This window comes from Emys orbicularis, chromosome 5, assembly GCF_028017835.1.
Source record: "Emys orbicularis isolate rEmyOrb1 chromosome 5, rEmyOrb1.hap1, whole genome shotgun sequence".
NCBI lineage: Eukaryota > Metazoa > Chordata > Testudines > Emydidae > Emys > Emys orbicularis.
This window is the reverse complement of record NC_088687.1, coordinates 67,520,381-67,547,281: the sequence shown is the minus strand read 5'-3', so window position 1 is coordinate 67,547,281 and position 26,901 is coordinate 67,520,381. Positions and strand designations below refer to the sequence as shown.

Sequence of the window (26,901 nt, the reverse complement as noted above, 5' to 3'; positions counted from 1 at the left end):
CGGCTGTTGTCCAGCTTGCCAGAGGGAATAGCGATTTACGGGTTGGATGGGGGAAGAGGGGCTCAGAAGCTGTTGCCAAAGGCAGAGTGGGTCAATGTGGCAATGCTGACTCATCTCCAAGGACTGGAAGGGCTGGGGAGTTAGAAAGGGGCAAACCCGGCAGAACAAGCCCCTTTCTCCTGGACCAGACAGAGCAGCACCTGTCCTCTCCATCCTTGGATGTAGCAAAATACCAGGGTTGGTCAGGACTCAGGACCTGCTGTGGGCATCACTAGTTGCCCCTTCCTAGGGAAGGAATTTTTCCCTTTTTTTTTTTTGCCTTCCCCACAGTAGTTTCAGGGGGGCTTTGTTATGGTGAGTTAGGCTATGATGTTGCAACTCATGATGCAATTGTGGAGCAGATGTCTGGTGCAGGTACTCCATAGGGAAGGGATACAGTGACCAGATAAATGGCTTGGTAAAGGACTTTAAAAGGAGGTGTTTTTTAAAAGAGTGGAAGGGGTTTGAGGAGTTCTGGGCTCCTATGATTGCTACGGCAGGGAGTCACCCCTTTTCTTATAACCCACCTTAATCCTCATTTTTGGGGGGGGAGGGCTTGGTAAGGTCCCAACTATGGGTGGGCTGGGGTACCTGGATGGAAAAAGAGGGGGGCTGGTGAAAGCCCCCCCGGTAGATATTGAATCAACATGTACTGTATACTTTTAACTGCTGGGTAATGCCATACATCTAATAATAAAGTTGTGGCCTGATTAAAACCATATTAAGTGTCTTCTGTCCTCTTTTTGGTGTAGCTGGACAATGGAATTATTGTATTGATTTGGATTAAAGTAAAATTTGTCCACAAACAAATGTTTTCTCTTTAGAATGTTTTGTTGCCCCAACTTCTTCAAACATTCTTTACAGTACTTCCAAGGAATTATTTTCCACCATCCCTTGGTTTGATTTAGGATGAGTCATTTTCTGATTAGGGAAATGTGGTGAAAAGAATTAAATAAACTGACTTTTTCCATTGCCTTTTATCAGATGTTTGCTTGTCTTGTACAAAGGCTGAATTAGAAAAAAGGTAAATTGCTTACTTTTTAATTAAAAAGAGAAAATAGTACATTTATACCTATACTTTAAGGAAAAATTATTTTATCCAATTACCCAACCACTAGGGAAATTAATATGGAATCTTAATAGTAGAGAGTATAGTTTTAAAGAGAACTCCAAATTCAGCCTCCTCACATAATTTTTTTACCTCTTTAAAAGGCAAAATTTCAGCTCCATTTATCCCAAATACTTATGGAACCTCTAGAATGCCAGATAAATGGGGGATTGAGTAAGTGGGGAAGCAAGTGGGAAACTGATTCATGTGAGGAAACAAAACCATATTTTAGATAAGAGAGTTTGGGGATTGTAGTGTTTTTATACTATTGATTTTAAACTTTCAACATATTTTTGTAAAGGATGTTTTGAGGAGAGCAAGGGTCTGCAAGCATATTGTGGAATTCAAAAAATAAATAAATCATAAAGCCACTATAGTGACTCCATGGTTGCATTTGCATTGGGAGTTTAATTATAAACTTTAATTTGTCCACCTCTCTAATTTATTATTTGAGACAGCATTTGTTTTACATTTTGTGTGTGTGACATCGAATAGGAGAGAGAAAAATTCTGAATATTCCATATCTCCAGTTTAGTTTCACATAATTGCTAATTTAAAAAATATTAGCACTTGAAATTTGTTTCATGGGTCTCATGTTTTACCTCATTTTCACATAGAGATTCATTTTTAAATTCTCAAATAGCTTGCTCTATGCACTCACACATAGGATACTCTCTGAAGTCATAGAGAAGAAAAACAAATAATGTAATTGAATGGATCCCCATCACAGGAACCAGGATTCAAAATACACACCTGAAATCACCAGTGTGTAGATAGGGACACTCCAGTGAATATTCTGGGCCCCAATTCAGAAAAGCACTTAAGCAGGTGCTTAAATTTAAGCATGTGCATAAGTGGTTTCCTCTACTTCCTACCAGCTTCTCCCTACTTGCTCCATTCCGTCTCCAAACTCCTTCATATAAACCTCATATGAAACCCTGGCCAATCTTGTTCCATGAATATGCAGAAGCTTTTGCTAGTAAACACCAGTTTTTATCTTGAACGTTGATATTATTGAACGTTGAAGCGGCACGGGTCGAGGGATGTGCTAGCTGCCGCTTCCCGCAGTCCCCATTGGCCTGGAATGGCGAACCGCGGCCAGTGGGAGCTGCAATCGGCCGAACCTGTGGATGCTGCGGGTAAACAAACCGTCCCAGCCCGCCAGCAGATTTCCCTGACGGGCCGCGTGCCAAAGGTTGCCGATCCCTGAACTAGCACAATTTTATAGCCAGTGCCAAGGGAATTTTATTCAGCATTCACGTTCCTTTAAAGGGCATGTCTTTTTTATGTACTATCTCATGGTACTGAATGCATGCCCTCTTCCCTATCAATGTGATTTCTTCAGAATCCCCCACCCCTTGAGATTTAAGAACCATAGAGAAACCAGTGGTTGTTAGTGACTTTCTATACAAGTAGGTCTGTCTCTTGGGATTGGAAATTTATTTATTTATCACTTTGACATGTGAAGATCCTGTCTGTGTCTATCAGAGGAACAATGATCAAAAATACTGATGCTATAGAAAAGTTAGCTTTAAAGCATATCTCATGTCATGATAAACATACTGTTTAGTACCAGTTCTACTGGTATGGCATAGTATTTTTTTTCCCTTTACTCTTTTCAAAGGAGCCCTATGCTTGGAAACAAAATTCTTATTTAAGAGCTCATTGATTCTTGCTGCTTATTTCCCATTTGAAATCATCATCCCCTGACACATTATAATCATTTCTACAGCAACTAGTTATGATATATCCAACAGAGGACTGTGGATGAGAAATAAGCAGCAGGTGAATTCATAAGGAGACAAAAATGTTGCTTTGATCAAACTGTCCCAAGTAGTAAAAGTTGGAGAAATAAAGGGGGCGGGGGGAGAACAACCTTGACATACATCTCTAAACAGAATATTTTTCAAGTTCTTCCTAAGGCTTCAAATTCAATGAACATTTTTGCTATTAACTTCAATGGGTTCAGGATTTCACCCATGAGACTTTGAAAAAAATTCTGACTTAAAAGTGTTTGTCCACATTGGTTTTGACACTAAGATGATAAACTCCTGGAATATTCTATACCCTAACCTTTTTAAAAAAAATTCCTTGTATGAAATACAATATCCCTTGTGTTTGATCCAGGAGGAAACATGATACAAACAGTAATTGTGACCAGTCTTTGTATTGCTTGAGTTTATTGTTTTGATTTTCATTTCTCTCTTATTTGTTTCTCTTGCATTATAGGATGAAGTTTGTCCCAAAGCTGAAAGAGATACTGTTCAGAGGTGTGTGTGGGCATCTGCTGTTAATATCAAAGACAAGTTCATTTACGTAACTCAGCCTACTTTGGACAGAGTGCTTATTGTTGATGTACAATCCCAAAAAGTTGTGCAGGTACTTATTTCTAACTTTACAATTAATGACAAGTCTGGATGCAACATCTCCATCTCTGCTTCTCTATATGCTTTTAAGGGACATAGTTAACCTGACAATTACATCTTATGTCTGAAAACAATTCAACATATTGTTATTACAATTCACACCAAACATTACTTACACTGAAAGTAATTAATGAACACTTCTCCCCCCCCCCCCAATTTGTTTACTTTGTGTATTTGACAGCAGTTTGTGTTTAGTCACTTTCACCTTTCCCCTGAATATAGAGAGTTAGCCAGGGAGAAACTAACTGAAAAGACCTTTAGAAACATAAATACATTAAACATATTTTAATATACTATTTAAAGGGTGCTCCATAAGAAAATGATTTTTTAAAATTTGTCAATTAAATAATAGTATCTATTTTAGATGTTGTCTTAGTCCCTATATACAGACATTCAAGATGCTACGTGTTAGGTTCTATGCTGTGCCTCTTAAACACAGTGTAACCCACACACCTCCTAGGTGTGGTGTTCTTTCGCATCTAGTGGCACGGAGACCACTTAGAGAGCAATTAATGAGCCTGCTAACAGCCTTAACTAACAGCCAGTTGGCTTTTAGCTCATGTGGTAGAGGCTCATGCACTAAGCTTTAGAGGTCCCCACTTCAATCCTGGCTTCCGACGACCGGGGTCTGTCAGTGTTACAAGTGGGGGCTTGTCCAGGATTTCATCTGGGAAGTCTCTGAAGCTTGGGTTACGCTTCCGCATCTAGGGGAAGTATGTAACCCACAGACCTCCTGGGTGTGATGTTCTGTCCCACTTAGAGAGCAATTAATGAGTCTGCTCTACAGCCTTACTTAACAGCCAGTTGGCTTTTAGTTCATGCAGTAGAGGCTCATGCTTTAAGCTCCAGGTGTCCCCAGTTCGATCCTGCCTGCCGATGACCAGGGTCTGTCGGCATTGCAAGAGCACAAAATTCCACAGCTCGGAGAGTGAAGCTCAAGGTGACTTTAAGCCATCTTTCTGTTCTCTCAATTCTCGGCTGCTAGAGAGGTAGGGAGGCCCCCAACATGACTTTGACAACCCTGGGGTGTTTCTTAAGTTATGGCAACCTGTGTTCTCCATTTGGATCAAGAGCTCCTCAGGCTCTTTTATGCTTCCACAGAAAGGTCCTAGCAGAGGTGAAAATCCCTCCCAATTGCTCCATGGTTTGCAGTTTTGATTTGTTAACAAGGCCGTGTAAAATCTTACTATAGGCTCAGTTCTGGTGACATTACTCACATGCACAGTCATACTGATGTCAATAACCCAGTAGTCCTTACTCATGTGAGTCCTCCCATTTAAGTCAATCAAGATGAGGATTCATATAAGTAAGGACTACAAGACTGAGCATTGTGGTCCTGATCTTGCCCCATTTGAACTCTGTAGAAACTTTATCATTAACATTAATGGCAGCAGGATCAGGCCCTCTATCACCAGCTACATGGGATGCTCAAATATAAAAATATGCATGGAGAATAATAGAATAAGCTTTACAATGTCTCCAAAATATGAAGAGGTTACTTGTTGTAAACTCTCATGTGTTTACAGTTCATAACAAGACAGATCAAATTTACAAAAGGCACAGTTGCAATAGAACTCCTTTTCCTCTTAGTTCAATTTGTTTAATACCTCCACAAAGACATTATATGCTGTTTTTCATTTTTAATCCAAAGATTATATACAGTGGAATATATTATACCATACAGTCTTTCTGACTGTTGGCATCTGACCAAGAAAATTAGCTTTACTTTGTTTCCAGCTGCAACACAGGTCAACCAATTACAGGCATTCAGTTTGGAACTGTCAACAGTCTTTTGCCAGCAAAGAAGTTTTCTAATTACTGTCCATTTCAGAACATGTAGAATCATCTTTAAACTTATTTTAAAAGTAGAGCTCTGCACTTTCTAAAATAAATTTAACTCTCTTGCAAGCATCTATGAATCCAGTTCATGAATAAGCCTAATAACTTGTTAACAATTCAGCTGTCATCCTCAGAAAAAAAGGCAATTATTTCAATGTGAGGGTTTCTTACACCACAGTGCATGTTCTCATTCAAATTGCAATCACACAGTGTTTATAATGTCTACAAGATTCTGTGTAACATGATGTAATGCTCATGCATAGCACATGCTTTTTAACAATATATACATTTGATTTTTAATAGCACTTTAGGATTCTAACAAAAATATGCAAATACATCCGAAGTTTTTAACTTGAGGTATAAATCATTCTAATTACTTGTTTTTAAAATTATCTTTCTGTCTTCATAAAATGCAATGGAATACATCGTTAAACTACCCTAAATTAAAAACAACAACAAAGGTCTTCTTCTGGAGCCCACTCTGTGTTCCCCTGCAAGAGTTCCCAGTGCTGGGGGAGGAAGAAGATTGTGGATGGGGAACAGAGCTACCCTGGTCTGCACCAGGGACTAAGACATCCCCTTAATATGGAAGGCACAAGCCACCTCCCACCAGTCCAGGCTGACCCTACTGCCAGTGCAAGGATGACTTCCCCAGAAAAATCTAAGTTTTTGCACAAGAAAAATTTGAATATCAAGGAAAATTCCTATTATGAAACTGAGATATATTTTTATCAAGCAAAATATCAAATGATAATACTGCTGGACAATAACTTGGGGAACTACAGAGGTGGCTTTTGTCCAGGAATATAAGCCTCAGTCTTAATAGTACAAGGCAACTTATATTCGTGAAAGAAATGCATTTTCCCCCAATAAACTTGAAAATACTTAATTCAGACAAATATAAATATAAGATAGTCCTCAGAGGTGTTATAGGAAGTCAGATAATAGGGCTAAGAATATCTGTTGGACTAGAGAAATTAAGTGAAAAGCAGCCTGTCTCTCTATTTAAGTGATTGAATAGAGCTTCTTCCGAGCTCAACTAGCTTTCCTGCACATGGGATATGCTTAGGCAATCACTACAAAAATACCATGGGACTTGCCTCATATGAGTGGTTGCTGTTAACCATGCACATACTTAAAATATATAGCTTGACAGCAACCTGAAAAGTCTGCAAGTGTTTAAGTAGAGAAGAAAAAAAAGTGCATAAAAAGTTTCTACACATAGTACAAGAAATACTTTGCTCAGCATTGCTGGTATTACTGCAGAAACAGTCCTGTTCTCCTTATCTTTTAATAAGACATCTGCTTTTACCTCCCCACCGTTTTTCCCCCTAAGCACTAGTATTTTTTTCTTTCCCTTTAAGTTAGGTCTATAAATATATACTTTAAAATGGAGTGAAAGGGGAGTTTAACTTCTTACTCATGTCAGTTGTTCGAAAAGTATTTATTTCTGTTATTCATATGAGTACAATTTCCTAGCACAGGAAATTGCAAAAAGTCAAAGTTTCTTGGAAAATATAATAATAAGCTATTTGTTCAGCTGCTTCTTAATAGATAGCCTCCTTTGTAAGTAACTAAGGTAAAATCTAAAAAACCTGTCTCCTCTTTATATAAATAAGGTCATACCACTTAAAATAGAGTCCACCTGGCTCAGTGGGTTAAAGACTTGATTGGACATGCTGGGAAGGGAACAGACTCTGAGGGTAAAAGTGGGGTGAGTGCAAGCAGGAGGAATGCAGGTAGTACCTCCTCTTCCTGGGCTCGCTGTCGCCCATTGGCTAGCAAGAGGGAGACAGGACCTGCTTGATGCACTCCTTCCTCATTAATTTAAACTCTTATCTGTTGTTGTTGGGTTTTTTTGGGTGGGGGAGGGAGTTTCGATCCTCTTGTTCCATTTCTAGCTGTCCTCTCTTTTACTGTTACTTAAATACTGAGCATAATTATTGTCAAGTTGATTATCACTTAAACTCTAATTCCTCAAGATAAAACGCTATAAAATGGCTGCGGAGAAAGTAGGTAAATAAAGAAGTGTTATTTAATCCTTCTCATAACACAAGAACTAGGGGGTCACCAAATGAAATTAATAGGCAGCAGGTTTAAAACAAACAAAAGGAAGTATTTTTTCACACAATGCACAGTCAACCTGTGGAACACCTTGCCAGAGGATGTTGTGAATGCCAAGACTATCACAGGGTTAAAAAAAGAACTAGATAAATTCATGGAGGATAGGCCCATTAATGGCTATTAGCCCGGATGGGCAGAGATAGTGTCCCTAGTCTCTGTTTGTTTGCCAGAAGCTGGGAATGGGTGAGAGGGGGTGGATCACTTGATGATTACCTGTTCTGTTCATTCCCTTTGGGGCACCTGGCATTGGCCACTGTTGGAAGACAGGATACTGGGCTAGATGGACCTTTGGTCTGACCCAGTATGGCCATTCTTATGTTCTTATATCTGCTTTTCAAAATTGAGTTTTCAGACATGCAAAAAAAAAGTGTTCTTGTCAGGATCAAAAGTGGGGGAAACAGAGAGGCATGGATTCAATAATGAAGAAATCTATCAAGTTTCTAAAGTGAAGAAACTCTAAGTCACTAAAATCAATTTTTCATGTTTTTTGCAAACTTTTATGCTGCAGAGTTCTGGTTTTTCCTATCTAAATTTTATCTCTTATTTTGCTTCATTCATTTATTGTCCTTTTAATTTCTGTGGTGATTTTGTTTGGGCTGAACTTTTTCTAACTGGCGTTATTTATTTATTTATTTGATAAAAAATGACAGTAAAGGAATAAATGTAGAGGCACACTTGAGAGAATTTGGTTCTAAGATGATGTATTTTTAGGGAAATATATGTATATGAAAATAAATAGTGAAGATGAGATGACCGATCCTATGTTGAATGTTCTGGGTTACAAATGGTTATTGCAAACAAGCACATGCTTAACTTTAAGCACGAATGATCCCTTTGACTTTAGTTGGACTATTCACATGCATAAAATTAAGTATCTGCAGGATATGGGCCTTAAACAAATCTTTAGGGCAGTGATTGCCTTCTGTGTTTGTGCTATGTCTGGCACAATGGGGATTAGGATTGGGAATTTGGGGCATTACCAAGAGGGAAGAAATGGAATCATTCATGTGTAATCATAAATATTTGTCATTTAGACCTTTCCTTTGAAGAAGCTAAATGGAAATTTGAGGCAAATTAAATAGTACAGCAGTTTAGCTATTGTTTTAGACAGTAAGTAGCTTAACTCAACAGTACTCTAAAAGTTTTATAAACTGTGAATGACTTTTTACAGGGGTTATCTTGCGGCTCAAAAAAGAGAGCTAGTAAACAACTGGCTTCATTGTGTGTGTTCAAAAGGGAAACCAGTTTCTGCTTAGCAGCAGAGGCTTGTTCTGAGACCTCAGGAGTACAGTTAAGTATCATCTGCAGTCTCATCCAGCCATTAATGCATTATCTTGAGGATCGACATCATTAGTTTAAATTAGGTTCACTTAATTAGCCAGCTGGTACTCTCCTTGACAAACTGATAAACAAGCTGTGCTTTACAGTTCCATAACGGCAAGACCACATGTTATTTTTTCTACTGTAATGACCAAAATAGAAAAATTATCCCTACAGTTGTTTTACTTCACTTATAATACAATGTGTCACTTAATCAAATGCTCTGTTGTCCTCCACTTACAAAATCTTCAGATATGTTCTCAGCTGTGTGATTTTGTTAACAAGCCATTTCCAAGAAAGGAAAGAAGAACATGCAAATACCTAAAAGAATTGGTTGGGCTGAAGAGGCACAGAACTCAAATTAGTTATACTGAATTAACCTATTGAACTCTGTGACTACTAGGACTTGATCACAAGGCTTCAAAATTTTTATTATATGGAGATATATACCTATCTCATAGAACTGGAAAGGACCTTGAAAAGTCATTCAGTCTAGTCCCCTGCTTTCACAGTAGGACCAAGTACTGTCCCTGACAGATTTTTGCCCCAGATCCCTAAACGGCCCCCTCAAGGATTGAGTTCACAACCCTGGATTTAGCTCGCCAATGCTCAAACCACTGAGCTATCCCTTCCCCCGAAAAGCAGGGAATGTTACTGGACCCAAAATTCTGATCTCACACTAGTATAACTGTGTTGATATCAACAGAATTACTCCAGATTTATTGATTTGGGGCTAGATTCACAAAGAAACTTAACCATGGTGATGCTGCACCCTTATAGGACTTGGGGGCAGCTGAGCAGAGGTTTTGTGAATTCCACTGTGGCCTGATTCTGGTATTTAGGCACCTGAAGTGGCAGTACCTAAGTCTGTGAATCCAGGCCTTAGTGAATTATTACAATTACTGGGAGGAAAAAGTCTACTTTTTCTCTATTCCCAATTTCTCTCTAGGTTTGCAATGAGTTTAAATGTTTAAATATTTCTGTATTTTATTAAGGTTATATGAACAATTCTGGTGGAATTCTGAACTAGCATGAATACATTTTATTTGAGTCAGTCCAATACACTTTTGTACATGTTCCACAGCCTTGAAATGACATTGCATCCTGACACATTTTTTTTCCAACTTAGTGAGGTTTCTGTTGTAATATCATAATGAAGATCTCACACTATGGATGTGTCTACACTGCAATCAAAGATGTGACTGTAGCTTGGGTAGGCATATCCACAGTAGCGTTAATCTAGCTAGCATGGCTAAAAATAGCAGTGAAGATGTGGAAATACAGGCCTTAGCACAAACCGTACAGTCGCACCCGAAACTGTAGCCTGGTCCAAGGTTCATGATGCTGTATCTTCACTGCTACTTTCAACCATGCTAGCTAGATTAAAGCTAATGCAGGTATGCCTTCCTGAACTGCAATCACATCTTTGATTGCTGTGTTGATGTACCCTATATGACCTCAAAAATATAAAATATAGATTGCTTGCTTTTGAGGCTAGCTCTCTTATCTTCTCTTTTTGAAGATGGGCTCCAAGCCTCTTCTGGGGTCTCATTGCATATGATGCCACATAGTAGTTTTAATCAAATTGAAAAGTCAGAGCTGCCAAAAATGTAGCTAGAATCTTTCACCCACCCACATAGTTTCCCCACAAATACCCAGAACCCAAATTGTCCCATCCAATTAAGAACATTTTATATAGTGAAATAAGATTTTCACTCTGAATAAGAGAAGGCAAGTGTTACCTACTTTTGACAATTCTGCCTCTATTGTAAATACTGTTAAGGGTTGGTGAGATGTTCTACTGAATGTATTTTGTAAAAATACAAAAATATCAAAATATGAAATTTAATTAATTTAAAAACAAAAGTAGTATTGATCTGTAGCAGAAGCACCCAATTAGGTAGAATAGGAACATTTTTGTGGCAGTCATTTCTTTCAAGTTTAGTAAATTAAATATCAACCATTAACAAATGTTGACTGACTAATAAAAGTATTAATTTATACACAATACTATACAAACTGTTTCCTTATTAATGGTGGCCTTGTCATTTTAGTAATCCAGCTAGGAAAGAAATGTGCCTGCTGTTTTAAGCTCTGAAATTTGTAGGGGGATTTTTCAAACTTTAATCTACAACTCGAGAGAAATGCAAAATTTTTAGTGAGATACATTATCAAAATGCCCTTCCCTTTTCAATGTCCTGTAAAAAGTCTTACCCATATTCATTAAGTGTTATGTACAATGTGGTAAGGAGGTTAAATAAACATTTGGCTGACTTACCACTTTTGTCTTGAGCTTCTTTGTAGCTCCAGCATAGTATACAGTCAGATGCTGAGTGAACATATATCTCTGTCTCGTTGTGCAAATAATGAACAAAGATGACTATTTAAGCAGAAGTACAGTAGCTTCAAATTAATCAGAGACCTGCTTCAACAATTGGCAGCCTGATTTTTATACGTGGTCTTATGGCATCTGGAAGATCTCATTCAGTCATAATTTCTTGTATTATTCTATTGTTTTATTTTTCTCTTCTGAAATCAAAAAGAGATTGATTGATTATTTCTACTTTTTTACACTATAGGCAGTAAGCACAGACCCTGTTCCAGTGAAACTACACTATGACAAATCACATGATCAGGTATGGGTGCTCAGCTGGGGAAACATGGAGAAGAATTCACCGACATTGCAGGTCAGTATACTTTGTGAATCTTTGCAGTAATGCTAATACTCAAGCTTAACAAATGTCAGTGGGTAGTGCAGGCCTTGCTGGAGCCCTAGGCTTAAAGTATGAACTAAAGAACGGCTGTGAACCAAAGCAGGTCTTGTCAGAATAGTGACACTAGGTATCAGCTAACTAAGTAAGCATGTCCCTGACCTGAGAGAATGGTATAGGAACACACAGAGTGCTCAGCTAAGTAGGTAAACAAATTCCTAAGAAGGTGGTACAGGAAACCACAGACCTCCTGTAAAGATAAGGATGGGATGACAGGATAATGGATGAGGATGTTTTGTATGAACTACGAAGTACAAAGGTGGTAACAACATACGGAATGTAATATATAACTTGTTTGTATCAATGTATAAAAAGGGAGTGGAAGGAGAGATGCCTTCATAATGGCTAGTGGAGAACACTGTTGATTGGTCCGGTACCTTGTCACGGGGATGCATGTGTTAGTGTCCCTATGACCCATTGGACAGGGTGCTAGCACAGCGCTTTGCTGACAATAAACCTGGCCAAGCCTTCACAACCAAACCAAGCCTGTGATCTTTCTTTGAGTAACATTGAGGTCTGCTGAATCAACAAACTACACTCTCTGCTGATCCAGAATACACACAAGCTCCAGAAACAGCAGTACCAGCAGCCTTAGCAATGCTAACAACATGTTGGTGGCAGATTCATGTCCTGGCATTTCACCATCTAGAGACCTGGGTTCCAAATTTTTAGGTCATAAATTTGGGACCTGATTCAGCTAAGCACGTAAGCCCTTATATATGTCCATCCCTGTTCAGGACAGCATTTAAGCAAATGTTTAATGTCCTGAATAAGGATGCTTTCCACCGTCAGGGCCTTGATGGGCTCAGCATATCCTGGGAGGATACTTGCGGGCATGACAAAATAGCAAATATAGAGTTTGATCATGTCGGGTGCGGAGGATCTTGAACGGTCACTGACATCACTGGGAGTCTAGAAGGTTCATCACCTCCCAAAAAGAACTCAGCATCTCTCAAAATTGAGCACAAAGAATGGAAGACACTAGTCAAGAGAAGAAAAATAGAGCTAAAATATATGGTTTTTGTGGGTTTTTTTTTTTAATATTGAAACTAAGACATTTAAACAGAATGGTGTTAGGGAAGACCGTTTTCATTGTATGCCCAGATTCGTTTTTCACTGGGAATACTTTTTCATTCAGCAAATAAAAATTACATGGAAACAGTATTTAGTTCCAAAATTATTAAATTATATGGAAACCTGACAATCTGCTTAATCACAACATTTTGTGTGTCTTCCTTTAAATATAATATTAATAATCTCAACAATGGTGATAAAGTGAACAACCTGAAAATAATTCAGATAACCGGTGAATTTGTTTATTGAAGGTTGTTTTCATCATACTCATTTCTAAAGGGGTGATTCTACTGAATTGATAATGGCAGTGGGACACAGGCAGCTACAAAACATGCTATTCTTGTAAACTATCTTTTGAATGTAGACTGTATGTGTTGCTACTAACTATGACTGTATGTCTAGTTGGAGCATTCAGTGGATTTTAAGCATGTTGATCTGCTACCTAGATGTAGCATTACTAAACTGCATTTCAGTAAAATTAAGTGGGCTTTATGGAGGTGTGGGCCAGATAACAAAAACCCATAATGTGAACTTTTTTTGGAAATAAAAGAATAAATAGCTTCACTTTTACAATGTTTGTGAGCATGTGCAAATCTAATTACAGACACTGGAGAGCAATTTAAAAAATACATTTCAACAGTTGCACTTAATTTTTTATTTTTTCATACTCTTTTCTACTTCTATTTAAAACAACATCATGACAATTTGGTAATCTCCTGCTCTACCTGACATTTTTCTACTATAATTTCAGGGTACCTGGCTATTTCATTTTACCTTTTCCTTTCTTACTGCTTTACAGAATCTTCCCCCATACATCCTCTTTTTTGCTGTATAAAGATTAAGGCCAATTTTTTTTTAAAAAAATGAGTGCCTAAACTGAGGCTTCTAAATTCATGTTTAGGCACCTAAGCAAGTGGGGAGGTTTTCAGGGGGAACTACTGGATACACATTTTGAAAATCTGGCCCTTTAATTTAGATGCCCCATTGTGGATTCAGCAGTTTGATTTCAGGCACTCATTTAAAAAAAATCTTGGTCTTGACCTTGGCCTAAGAAAACTATACTAGACTAAAAGGTAAGCATGAGGGTTGTTGTACTAATTTAGATGGAATATATGGGCCTGTGACAGAGTGAGAGTAGCCTTAGGCTGACTCACCAGGCTGGGCATTTCCTAAGCATCCCCACATGGGGCAAATTAGGGAGATAATTAGTTAAGGACTGAATGATTAACCAGTTAACAAGGTGCCTCAGCTCATCAGCTGAGGACAGCTAAAAGAGAGAGAGGAAGAGGGGAATGCTGGAAGAAAGAAAGAAAGAAAGAAAGAAACCAACCAACCAACCAACCTAGGATCTCAGGGAGGTGTGATCTCTCTCCTCTCTCACACTGTGCCTAGGGAGAATGTAAGAACCTCAAGCAGTGGGGTACCTGTTCTTTTATATTCACACTGTAAATAGGGCACTGAGTGTTGAACTTGCCATGAGTTCTATGTTCATGAAGACCATTGGCAGTAAGGGCAGAGTGAGGGAACCCTGCCGTGTGACAGGGCCCAAAAAGTAAAAGGTTTTAGACAACCCTGTGCAATATTAAACAGTGTTAAAGAAGGTTTGGTACACAGAGACCTTAGCCTGCTTAGTATCATGGCAAAAACAACATTCAACATCTTGTTAACCTTTTATTAATGAGGCAGAAAAAAGGAAAAACAGTTAAAGCATTTGAGATGTAAAGTATTAAGTGAGGCTTTTATTTTAACAATGTCCCTTATTCCTTTCCTTTAGCTGGAGAGAGTTTGAGAAGGGGGGGGGAACATCTTGTTTGACAGTCTCTTAGATGGTATTAAAGATGGTAGTAACTGTCCTCTTTGGAAAAAAAGAAATTAGTTGAGATGGTGTGGAGCTTTAGAGGCTGCTGCTGCTAAAGACTAATCCTGTTTCCTAAAAAGATAAAACAAGGCAAACACACAAAAAGGGAAGAGAAAAGAATAGCAAAGATAGAAAATGCCGTTTGTCTTTGATGTTGACTTTCACTGGGAACCTTACTGCTGGAAAAACACAGGCACAGCCACTCCGAGACATGGCAAATTTGTACCAGCATCAGGCTGTAGGGCATTGCTTTCAGCTGCCTTTTTGGTAACAGACTCACAGCAAGGAAATAAGGTTAGCAAAGAAAAGAACACATAGGGAGTGTGAGGAAGAAAGACAAAGTCTCACATTCCAGAACTGGCGGAGGTGGTGGTGTCCTCTGGTTCCCTCTCTGGCCAGGTCTGATCAGGCTATCTCTCCAGGATTGGAATGAAGATAGGGGTAGCAGCCATGATGGTGAAGTAGCTAGTTATTTTCCAAAGTCTCTTTAACTACCCCAAAAGGAAGTGAAGGGTGGAGTAGCCTTCATCATTTTGTTCACCAATTAGGCCTAATTTCCAACACATCCATTTTAGTTCATTAATTTCTGATCCTTAATTTCTCTTGTTTACCAGTCATAATTTTAACACAGTCCTTGAATTATATTAGTAGGACTTTTTTGTTTGTATTAATTCAGTCTTTGTGTCTTACTTTGCACCTTTTCCCATCAACATTTGTTGTTGTTCGTTACAGTAACATTTAATAATTTTTACACACTTACAGTTGAGCTCACAATTAGGATAAATGTGTAAACCCAATCATTACAACAGGGTTAAAGCCTGGACACACAATGATTCTCCAAAATCTGTAATACCAGTCAGTTTTACTCCATTGTCTTTGAACTGCTCTTTATCAGCATAGCCAAAGATTAATGCAAACAGGAGTTGAGTAAAAAGGCAATTGATGATGGACTATTACCATTTATTAAATTTGACTTGCATATAATAGCATTCCTGTGGTGACAATGATGGAGTTCAGGGGGAGGTGTCTTTAAATCTGCTTATTATTTTGAATCAAACCGCATTAATTCAAACTAATTGTTGGATTAATTAAAGCATGTAATACTTTTTTTATTACTCTAGGTAATAACACAGGCCAGTGGGAGTGTTTCTCACCACACAATCCATACTCAGCCAGTGGGAAAACAGTTTGATAGAGTGGATGACTTTTTCATTCCAACTACAACCCTAATCATCACCCATATTAGGTAAGTTCCATATGAGTCATAATATTTTGTAATTAACTTTCAAATGAACCATGACATCTCATGTATTGTTTGAAAAAAAAACAGTAATGTTAACATTTATTACTGTGTTATAAAGTTATTCTATATGGGCCCACTTCAGTGGGAGTTCTGCTGAGTAAAGACTAAGTATGTCAGACTTTGGCCATGTACCAGCATATTTCTTCCTGATCTTGTCATGTATTGAAAACTTCCACTGATGTCAGTAAGGGCTCCACACATGGAATAATGTTGGGATTGAGTGTTCTCTGGTTATTTGATTTATTTGTGGAGTCTGGATGCTTCCTTGAATGAAGGTCACAGATACCAGTTTGTTAGTTTTGCTATCCATTGCGCACATACTTGGAAGTCCCATTGACAATACAGAATTGAGCCCCAGGTGTCTTGGTAACCAAAGAGCATCTTTTCTGACATAGACTACATTAGATGTAACCAATTGCTTTCTTGATTGTGCCCTCACAAATGAATGTGCATGAATTCTTGTATAGTGAGTTTCCCGCTGTTTCTTCATGACAAAAAGTACATCTCTTAGAGGTTTTAGTGGGAGCTTATTACAATCTGTGCTGGAAGAGGTGGTATATTTCATGGACTCTAGCTGTTTCTCTCAAGGAGTGTAACAATCCACTAGTTGAACCACTGGAGCCTATAAATTCCATGAACTGTGCTTATTTGTCCCACAGACTATATAAACTCTGCCTGTAATATGAATATTCCAGGTATGGGAGAAAGTGGCCAATTGGATTTTATGGAGACATGGGTTAGTCAGAGAGGAAAAAGAAATTGTGAAGAGGTGAGGGAAGGAGGGAAATATTTGAAAAGAGAAAGAAAGGAGAAAATCTCATGGTTTCCACCCATGCCCCAATCTCTCCATCCTACCCACTTCAAAGGAAAAGAGCTGGAAGTCCCCACACCATCACCATATGGTGTTAATGTATGTCAATTTTAATTATACTATTTTTTTCTCCGAGTATGTTAGCAGGTATATTAAATGGCTTTTTTTTCCAAATTTGCCTATAGCAGTTACTAGTACTTCAGTCTATAGCATAGGCAGAATTCAGTCACATATTCCTTCCACACCTCCAAAACTTGCATTAATTCTCATTGGGAGCTTTGTGTGCTTAAGGAATGCAAGGTCAGCCCCGGAATAACCTGGTCCTGTTTTTACTTCAAACCAGTGCTGCAAATAATTGAGCTTTTTGTTTAGTACTCTGAGTTTCAAAGGTTTTTGATACTTGTACAAAACTGCTTTAATTAGGAATATCTTCAATATAAATGAACAAGCATCATTCACCCTGAGGGAGATTCAGCTACAATTTGAAATCATATATATCCTCCCTTTTTAAAATATATATTTAGAAGTTTGGCATTGGCTTTCTTTTAAATGTGAAATTCAGAAATTTATCATTAGAAGTATTTGTTAGTGTCTGTTTCTGAATTCAAATGAGTAGGAAAGAGACTGAGCTGTTGAAATTCATAAAACTAAAAATATTCCCTACACCTTTGATGAATCTGGTCCTTTGTATCAGAAAGCATCTTTGCAGTTCTCCTGAAGATGCTGTCACATTGAAAGGCAAAATGTCTAATTTTCCATGTAATTCCTAGATAACAAGTGAATTATCACCCTGTCATATGTAAATGAAAACATATCGTAAATGTAAATTAACACATTTAAATAATAAATTATGATTCCAAGTACCATTACTCTGCACATATTTCTTTAATTAAATCAATTTAAACATGAGTACACACTATCCCTGAATAAGTGCACAAACAGTCCTTATCTTCATGCTTAGAAAATCATTAAACCATGTCTGCTACATTTTGGAGTAGTAGTACTTTAAAGGCAATGGCCACTATTTATGTAAAGTAGCAATCAAATAAGGAAGCACTTGTCCTAGTATTAATGGAATATAATTTGTTTATTTCTGTATTAATGCCCTGGGGAGCCTCAGTTTCTATTGAATTCTGTCATTAATGGCATGCAGTGGTGGTGGTTCTTACCTGGACAGGTGCCCACAAACCCTTAATCCATAATGGAGAGCAACATTTAAAGGACAGAGCTGGCATTGATCTACCCTGAAGTGCTGGGCTGATTCATTTAATTGTCTTCTTGAGCAATATTTCAACTAATGGATCCTGTTGGGCACTTCTACGTGTTGCTAATTATATTCAGTTTAAGCAGTATAGCTTAAGCATAGCACTAAAACACAGTGTGCTTTTACATCCCACGGCATGGCTACCGGTAAAAAGCTTTGTCAGAATAAAGACAACGAGTCAACTTTCTAAATTAAATATAGGTATATATTGTAACGTTTTTCAGATAGGCACATATTGTGCCATTTTAGTAATGAACCATATTAGTATTAAATATATTTATTTTGTTTCATGAAAGACAAAAAGATTCTACACTATTTTGGCAGACACATTTATTTAAAGGGATGCTACCAACTTTATCAGGGCCAAAATTTAATATATCTATAAAACATTCCTTGTGCAGATTTTTACAGTGGAACAGAGGTGACATTTCAATTAGGTACATTAATTTGCCTACAGTCAGAACAGGAAACCGAAATGTGGAAGTGGACATAGGTTCATGGATTATAAGAACAGAAGGGCCTACTATGATCATCTAGTCTGATCTACTGTGTAACACAGGCCATAGAACTTCCCTGAACTAATTCCTGTTTGAAGTAGAAGACATCTTTTATAAAAACAACCAATCTTGATTTTAAAATGGCCACTGATGATGAGTCCACCACAACCTTTGGAAGTGGTTCCAAAGGTTAATTACCCTTATTGTTAAAAAATTGCATCTTATTTCCAGACTGAATTTGTTTAGTTTCAACTTCCAGCCATTGGATCTTGTTATACCTTTGTCTCCTAGACTGAAGAGCCCATTGTAAAATGTTCTCCATGTAGGTTCTTCTAAAATGTGATTGAGTCATCCCTTAACCTTCTCTTTGCTAAGCTAAGTAGACTAAGTTCCTTGAGTGTATCACTATAATCATTTCTGTGCCTCTTCTCTGAACCCTTTTGAATTGTGAAGACCAGAACTAGACATAGTATTCCAGCAGTAGCTTCAGTGGTGCTAATTACAGAGGTAATTTAAACTCCATACTCATACTCAAGTCTAAAAAAGTCTAAAAAAGGCAAAAGAGCCGACAGTGACCTGGGAATGGTAAAGGACAAAGGGCCTGATTCAAAGCCCATTGAAACCAGTGAGAATCTTTCTTTTGACTTCAGCGGGCTTTGGAATACAGCCAACAGAATGAAAGGAAAGACAAAGAAAAAGAAAACTAAAAATTACATTGTACACATTAAATTTTAAATTAAAAATACACAGAAAAGAAAAAAGACATAAATTGAGTGAAAGAATGAAATAGGATAAGGAGTGACAACATAAAATAGAAAGAAACACAACTTTTAGGATTAGTGAATTTTATTTTTTGATGCTTCTGATTTCTCTAATTTCTAATTTCTTTTGCAATTTCTTTTCAAGAAGTAGTCTAAAATAAAATGGTCACTGTTTCAAAAGGACTTGTAATATTTTTTCCTATGCTGACATAATTGATTTATGTATATAACCAATGAAATTAATTCACCAGAGTTTGTTTGGTTTGTGCTGCATTGGAAATGCCCTAAAATATTTTTCCAAAATGACAACCCTCCTCATGATTAGAAAAAACTCCAATAAGGACATGCCATTTTCAAATTTCTAAAAGTGCAGATAGTGTCCTTAATTTTTAATCAATAGAGTGTTTAAAATCAAAATCAAAAATTGTTTTTTTGCAAATAGTTTCAGTATCCTTTTTTGAGTATCATTAAAAGCCTCTGATCCTGAGTAGCAAATGACTTCTTATTCAGTAATCAAAGAGGTAATTATTTGCCTTTGCCTCTTTCTTCATATTATTTTCACCAAAAAAATTCTTGATTACCAATAGTTCAAAAACTTCAGCAAATTCTCCCAATATTCATTCCAATCAAACAAATCCTGATCTTGGTCATACATGTGGAGCTTTTACCTCCCAAGGAATTTGACACTAAAAAGAGCTGCAGTTTGACTGTTAAAATTGTACCAACTCTGACTGCACCTTGTATTTAAAAAAAAAAAAAAAAAACAGTGATGCAGACAGAGACTACATTTCTATATTTTCTTTTACTTTTCTGGAGTAAATCTATTTAAATTTGTTGATTATTTAAGGAATTCACCTTCCACTGTGCCTGACTTTCAAACACTTTGAGGTTTTGTTTAAATAAAAAATGAACTATATGAGCAGTGTGTCAGGGAAGGTTTTAAATTAACTGCAAAAGAGAAATCCATCAAATTAGTAGTGGTATGGAAAAACTGTCTAACTCTAACTTGTCATCAGTGAGCAATGAAAATACTCAATAACAGCACAAGCGTGTTAAGGACGTTAAGCAACAAACATCAGATTTCCTGCGTATTATCCTTTTGTGTATAAACCTACCAGGAGAACAGGTCATGAACTTGAATAGCAAGAGACAGCAACAAAGGAAATAACCCTACTGGATGAGTGAGTTGATATTGTTAACTGTTCAAGAGCTCCTCTTTGCTTTGTTAGAATTCAGTCCTCACTGACTATGCAAGAGCAGAGTTTTCCATCATAATGAAAACCTTCTGGAGTTATGCACATTTGTCACTTGTAAACTAAATTCTTTGAATGATGAGACAGATTACAGAATGTGCATGTTTTACCAAATTGGTGTCCAGGACAAATCTGACTTTGTTTTTTTTTTAACCTGAGGTTGTCTTGTGAAAAGACTGTAGCTCTCAAAAGATGTCTTACATCTTGTGTAAGTCAGTTTAAATGATATCACCTACATCATGCTCTTTCTACTGAGTTTTTATTTGTGCAGTACAGAGGTTAAAGAGGTTTGTATGAGAGGGATAGCATCTATATGTTTTGTATGTACATGCACATAAATGAAAGTGAGAAATGTAAAGCAATTGTGGACTATTAGTTCTTTCTCATTTTTACCTTTAACACAATTACATACTTATTTAAAACTTTATATAAATACAGATGAGTTTTATATTTTCATTTGAATGAGACTAACACTGACAAAATTATGTGTGGTCACCCCTAGCAGTTTGCTGTTTTTAATTTTACATTTAAAAAAGAAAAATACACTGCTTCTAAGTTACTCTTTAAAAAAAAATCTGTCAAATAAAATTAGTTGTTACATTTATCCAATTGTCATTTAAAAGGTATTCCTTGCTCCTTACCAGCATTAACAGAAATGAATTATGCAAGACTTGTCCACTGAGTACTGTACTTTAAACATTCACCTAAATGAGCATTGGCCTATAGTTTTCAAAGCTCTTAAGCATTTAAAAGACTTCCAAGAGATGTGGACTTAGTACATCAGAGCAAAGAATTTTTGAGAAAATGGATTGGTGGGGGGAAATGAATTAAACTTTGTGTCTATTTCACTGAATAGTTGAATTAATCTGGATGCTGCTGATTATTCTCTGAGAATAATATTTGAGATAGGACCGGATTAGTGTCTGTCTGAACATTATTTTAATGTGTTTTCTAAAGCTAATCCAGAATTGGAATCTGGAGTTTATTTCCAGGGTTTTTGACCCAGATACACACAGATGAATGCAGACACAACACACAGTAGATGAGTTTAAACAGCAGACGATAACTTTTTATTAATCTGAATTAATGCTAGGGTGAAAAGTATGACAAATTCCATCAGGCAAAAGGGTGGTCCAGTAGAGGAAAATATGGCTTTATGCTACAACAACACAAACAAGGCCTCAACCCCTCAGTACCCTAAAGGTCTAGCCAGCCACAGGTATCCTCCTGATTCCTCCTGTTCTTGTTAGAGAATGAAGTTGGAGGGGAATTGCTGTGACCCATGCAAAATTGAAGAGACCTACTCTTGCTCTACAAAAAGTGAATTTAGCAGATGCTTTGGGTCCTGTGTGCAGGTTTATCCCAGGAGCTGGTCAACTGACAGCTACACTAATCCCATGCTGGACACCAGCTAAATCTTGTGTTGACTCTCAAAGCCCATCCCACCCAAAAAGGCTTCCCAGGTATCATGAGGAAGTAAAAAGCAAAACAACAAAAAACGAAAATCCTCAGAGCAATGGCCCATGCTGTCCTGATAGAAAATTTCTTCCCAAGCTTTCTTCTGTAATTGAGGGGTGATATGGCTTAGTGGGACAGCATATTGGATATGCCATTTTCAGGACAATTAAGTACCAGGGAGAGTGAGTAGGAGCCATTTGGACATCAGCAAAGATTGTGCCAGGGCCTGGGGAGAGACCTCAGGAGCTGATCAAACCCGGTTGGTTCCCTCCCCTGAGCTAGCCAGATGAGTGCCAAGAGGGAGTGGAGCAAGTGTCCTGCTTTGTTCCTGAAGCCACCCCCAGGCCCCTCTCCTTCTCTCTAAGATGAATGTATTCATGCAGAGGAGAAGGAGGAGGGCCCCCAGCATTGGGAGGTGAAGGGCTGAGCGCCTCCCCTACTCTATCTTGCAGCATGGCCAAGAGCACAGGGTGTGCCTTTCTCCCTCTGGTCTGGTCAAACTACTCCTCTCCCCTGCTAAAATAATGTTAAGCAAGCTACCAGACTCTGGCCACATTGCTTTCTTGTCAATTAACCATCTTTAAACACCAAAGCAAACCATACAATAAAGGGTAGGTCTGTTGTTAAAGGTAGCTCTAATATCTCCAGAATACCTTGTCCTTTTTTCTAGTTACCAAATCCATGCCTGAATTTCTCAAATGCAGGTAGGAAACCTAAGATTTCCTCAATTACTCCAAGGTCAGGGAAGCACTCCCTGACAAGACTCTGAAAATCGTGTGAATTTAACCCCATAATCCCTATGTCACTTTATGGCTTGGCAGGTCCCCCTGCTAGTTACATAGGGACAGGTGGTACCATGCATGTGAGAGTTCCTCCAAGGGACAGCAAAAGACCTTCACCCTCTTGAGACTTAAAAATGAAGGACACATGCTTGAAGTTGTTACTCAAGTAAAAGTTCCATTGACTTCAGCGGGACTGAGTAGTGACTTCTGCACTGTTTCCTGAGACTCCAGTATCTGCTAGTTGAGTCCAGTGCACTAGAATTCCATCTCGGGCAGATCACAAGTTGGAAGGACACTGTCGTACAACCCACTAAGGCACCAGTGAAACCTATAAATAATTGAGGGCTTGGTGTTAGAAGTGTATGGTCCTCAATGGAGGATTTTTGTTTTTATTTTGCATTTTGCAAATCTTGAAAAAATGTGTAGCCTGTTATCAACTGCTACTTTGTTAGTACCTGTAACATATTGGCCCATTGCTGGTTTCAGTTAAAGCATGCCAGGGCACATGCTGTGTGTGTGTGTGTGTGTGTGTGTGTGTGTGCATGTACATGTGTGTACAAATATAGTTTCTTCTACCCACATTTTCAGTGTGCACAGCCTGAAAGTAGATCCCACTGTTGCAGCCAAGGGCACTCAGATACCATGGTCATACAAGTAGACAAATAGTTAAGATGGAACATAGTAGTAGTAGAACAAATCCCAAGGTCCTTTTTTCTGTTTTACTCAGACAAACCTACACCCAATTTATTCCCTTTGGAGATTTGCCTCTAAAAATTGAGTATGGACTTCAGTCTTTGGCCTCATATATTTACCTTGAAGAAAATTTCATTCAAAATACCACCCTTCCTGCCAAGATAGATCAATACAAGCAATTATGTTGTCTCTTAATATCTGTTCCTTATCATAAAAATAGACATTTGTAATTAGTGTGTGGGATGGCTGCAAAAAGATTATTTTTGCAATGCCCATGAAAGTATGTTCTTAGAAGTCTAAGGAGCACAAGGGCTGATTATTTCAGTTCCGCAGTTCATAAATCTAAGTGAACAAAAGATAATTGGAATAAATTAAAGTCTATCATTACACTGCTGTACAATGTTTCAAAGCAATATTAAATGAACTCATTGTAATGGATTCTCTCTAACTCTTTAGCTGTTTTAATCTTTTTAGCAAGCATTTTGAATAACGTATAGTTACCTGCCTCAATCTGTGAAAGAATGAACAATCAACCCACTGGTGGGGGATGGCTCGTGATCTGAGTAAAATTAAATATTCTCTGTTTGAAATGTTTCATTCTTCTCTTTCTGTTGTGTAGATAATAACAGGAGAAATATCCACTCTGAAATTATACTCATTTGCTCATGTCAGACTTTCTAAAAACTGAGCCATCATTAAAAAGTGATTGGAAATACAACATTGTAAGAGTTCCTAAAAGTGAGCCACTTGGGAAGAATGAATGCATTCAAAAAACTCACAAAGTTTCCAACTTCATTCCAAAGCATAGGCTGCTGTAGAATAGCTGAAAGACTGGAAGCACATTCTTTGAACCAAATGCAAATCAGCACATTAAAAAAATATCACTTTGCTTCAGAAATCCTGTAAAATTAGAAATCATGAAATTTTGCTTTGATTTGTAAATCAGATGATGCAGGCAGTAAATTCTGTGTCTATCCTTATCAAAACAAAAGCAAAGAGAAACAGTTAAATTCTGGATTGTATATCCAATTAGCTAATGTGGTCTACTTCAAAGATGATAAACCACAATTTAGTATTTTACAAATACTACTGAAAGTTGGGTAAGGGAAATGATAATTTATGCCAATTCACACACGTTAGTGAACAAAATATTAATGATGGGTTTATAATATAGGGAGCAGCGCTTCTCAGCGGTAATGTAAGCTAAGGGGGAAGTCATTTCAGGTGGTGCTTAAGGACACAGGCATAGAAGGCTCAGCAGCACCACAGCACGCTACCTTAGACCAAAAGAAGCTAATATGCCCCAACTCTGTGGGATCAAGACTTCCAAGAGCAGAGGCCTTCTCTGATGAGGAGGAGAATCTGTGGAGCAAGTGCAATTGACCGTAACTGTAGTATCCAGCTGACACTTACTCTGAGCAGCCAGAGACAGAACAGCTTGTGCAGGAGCAGGGCCGCCCAGAGAATTCAGGGGGCCTGGGGCAAAGCAATTTTGGGGACCCCTTCCAAAAAAAAAGTTGCAATACTATAGAATACTATATTCTCGTGGGGGCCCCTGTGGGGCCCAGGGCAAATTGCCCCACTTGTCCCCCCTCTCTTCCCCCCCGTCCCCCCAGCGGCCCTGGGAAAAATAAACATTTAAAAACCTTCCACATCTCGGCACAAACCCAGTTTTGAGAGAACTTCTATTCAAGTCACCTTTACAAGGTATTACTGGTTCTCAGCATCAACTAGTGCTAAAAGGCACTAAAGCTCATTAAAAGGGTTGGACAAATATTTTCCGTCAAAACTTTTTTTGGATCAAAAACTAGGGGTTTTTAAAAAGCAGAAAAAATCACAGACAATGTCTGCTTTCCTTCAAAATTTGTTGTGTTTTTTTAATTGAAAAGCTGAAATTAGTCTGCCAAAACCTGAACATGGTTTGGGGTTTCAGAAGTGACTGGCCAAATATTTGCTGCTTGCTGTGTTTGATTGTTTAAAGAAACAATAAAAAAATTCTGCTTAAAAAAAATCCAAAACTTTTGAACCACCTCAGCTTGTGACCAAACGCCTGAGCCCATCCAGTCAGAGATTTTTCCAGGTTTCTGATACTCTGCTGGCTTCCTTGACTCATATCTGTTTCTATAACTTTGGGTTCATTTAGGTTAGAACATAAGAATGGCCATACTGGGTCAGACCAAAGGTCCATCCAGCCCAGTATCCTGTCTGCCGACAGTGGCCAATGCCAAGTGCCCCAGAGGGAGTGAACCTAACAGGTAATGATCAAGTGATCTCTCTCCTGCCATCCATCTCCACCCTCTGACAAACAGAGGCTAGGGACACCATTCCTTACCCATCCTGGCTAATAGCCATTAATGGACTTAGATAAATTCATGGAGGTTGTTTCCTAGAGACTAGCTCCATGGGGTCCCTCACAAACTGGAGACGGTTACTGTGGGTTTGTCTTTAGTGTAGCTTATGTACATACTCCACGAACTGAGCATTTGTGCTTGTTTCAGAATCTGGGATGAGCCTATGTTGTGAAAACTGAAATGCTCAAAATAGCACATGCATGTGGATGGACACAGGGTGTTCAAATTAAATTAACCCAGGGGTTCTCAAACTGGGGGTCGGGACCCCTCAGGGGGTCACAAGGTTATTACTGGGGGTCGTGAGCTGTCAGCCTCCACCTCAAACCCTGCTTTGCCTCCAGCATTTATAATAGTGTTAAATATATAAAAAAGTGTTTTTAATTTATAAGGGGGGGTCCCACTCAGAGGTTTGCTATGTGAAAGGGGTCACCAGTACAAAAGTTTGAGAACCACTGAATTAACCCCTCTGGAGCCTCGGGGAATGCAGGGGGGGGGGTCTCCCTTGGTAGGGTTGGGAAGGAGGTAGGTGGTGTAGGATATTGCTCTTCTCATGTGATCCCTCCCCCATGGCTCTCTTGGCTCTATCACTGTTGATCTAAAGTGGCTAATTTTAAATGAAGCTACCCTCCCCTGACATGAATCTCCCTATGGCACTGAAATTAAATGTAGACTATAATTTGGCATTTGAGAAGTGAAAGGGATGGTAGCCCTAAAGGAAAGATAACAGCTTGGCTCATTGTGTTAAATAGCTGTCTGCAAGCCTCAAATTGCTGAATGAGCTTTAGGGTAGGGAAGGCTATGCCTCCCCAAACAGCCTGGCCCTGCCCCCTGTCTGACGCACACCCACTTCCTGCCCCCCGACTGCCCCCCTCAGAATCCCCGACTCATCCTGCTCCTTGTCCCCTCATCGCCCCCCCCAACCACCACCCCGGGACCCCATCCCCCACCAACCTTCCCTGTCCCCTGACTGCCCAACCCCTATCCACCCCCCCACCGAGTCCTGACAGACTCCCGAAACGCCCACGATCCAACCCCCCATTCCCCGTCCCCTGATCACTGCCCCCCCCAGCAGCGGTGTCCAGGGCCGCTCCTGGGTTATCCCCGCCTCTCCCCTCTCTCGGATCCTCAGCGCGCCGCGTCCAGGAGCTGCCCTGGCCCCTGGAGCTGCC

At 38.6% G+C, this 26,901-nt stretch overlaps 1 protein-coding gene across 2 annotated transcripts in view; it reads left to right on the top strand.

Moving 5' to 3' along the window:
* Positions 1 to 26,901, top strand: part of FSTL5 (follistatin like 5) — a 526,494-nt gene that overhangs the window by 466,389 nt on the left and 33,204 nt on the right. For both annotated transcript variants that reach the window (XM_065405185.1, XM_065405184.1), the window contains 3 exons: positions 3,377 to 3,526; positions 11,436 to 11,543; positions 15,681 to 15,805. In XM_065405185.1, coding sequence (XP_065261257.1) covers positions 3,377 to 3,526; positions 11,436 to 11,543; positions 15,681 to 15,805 — 383 coding nt within the window. The remainder of the gene's footprint in view (positions 1 to 3,376; positions 3,527 to 11,435; positions 11,544 to 15,680; positions 15,806 to 26,901) is intronic.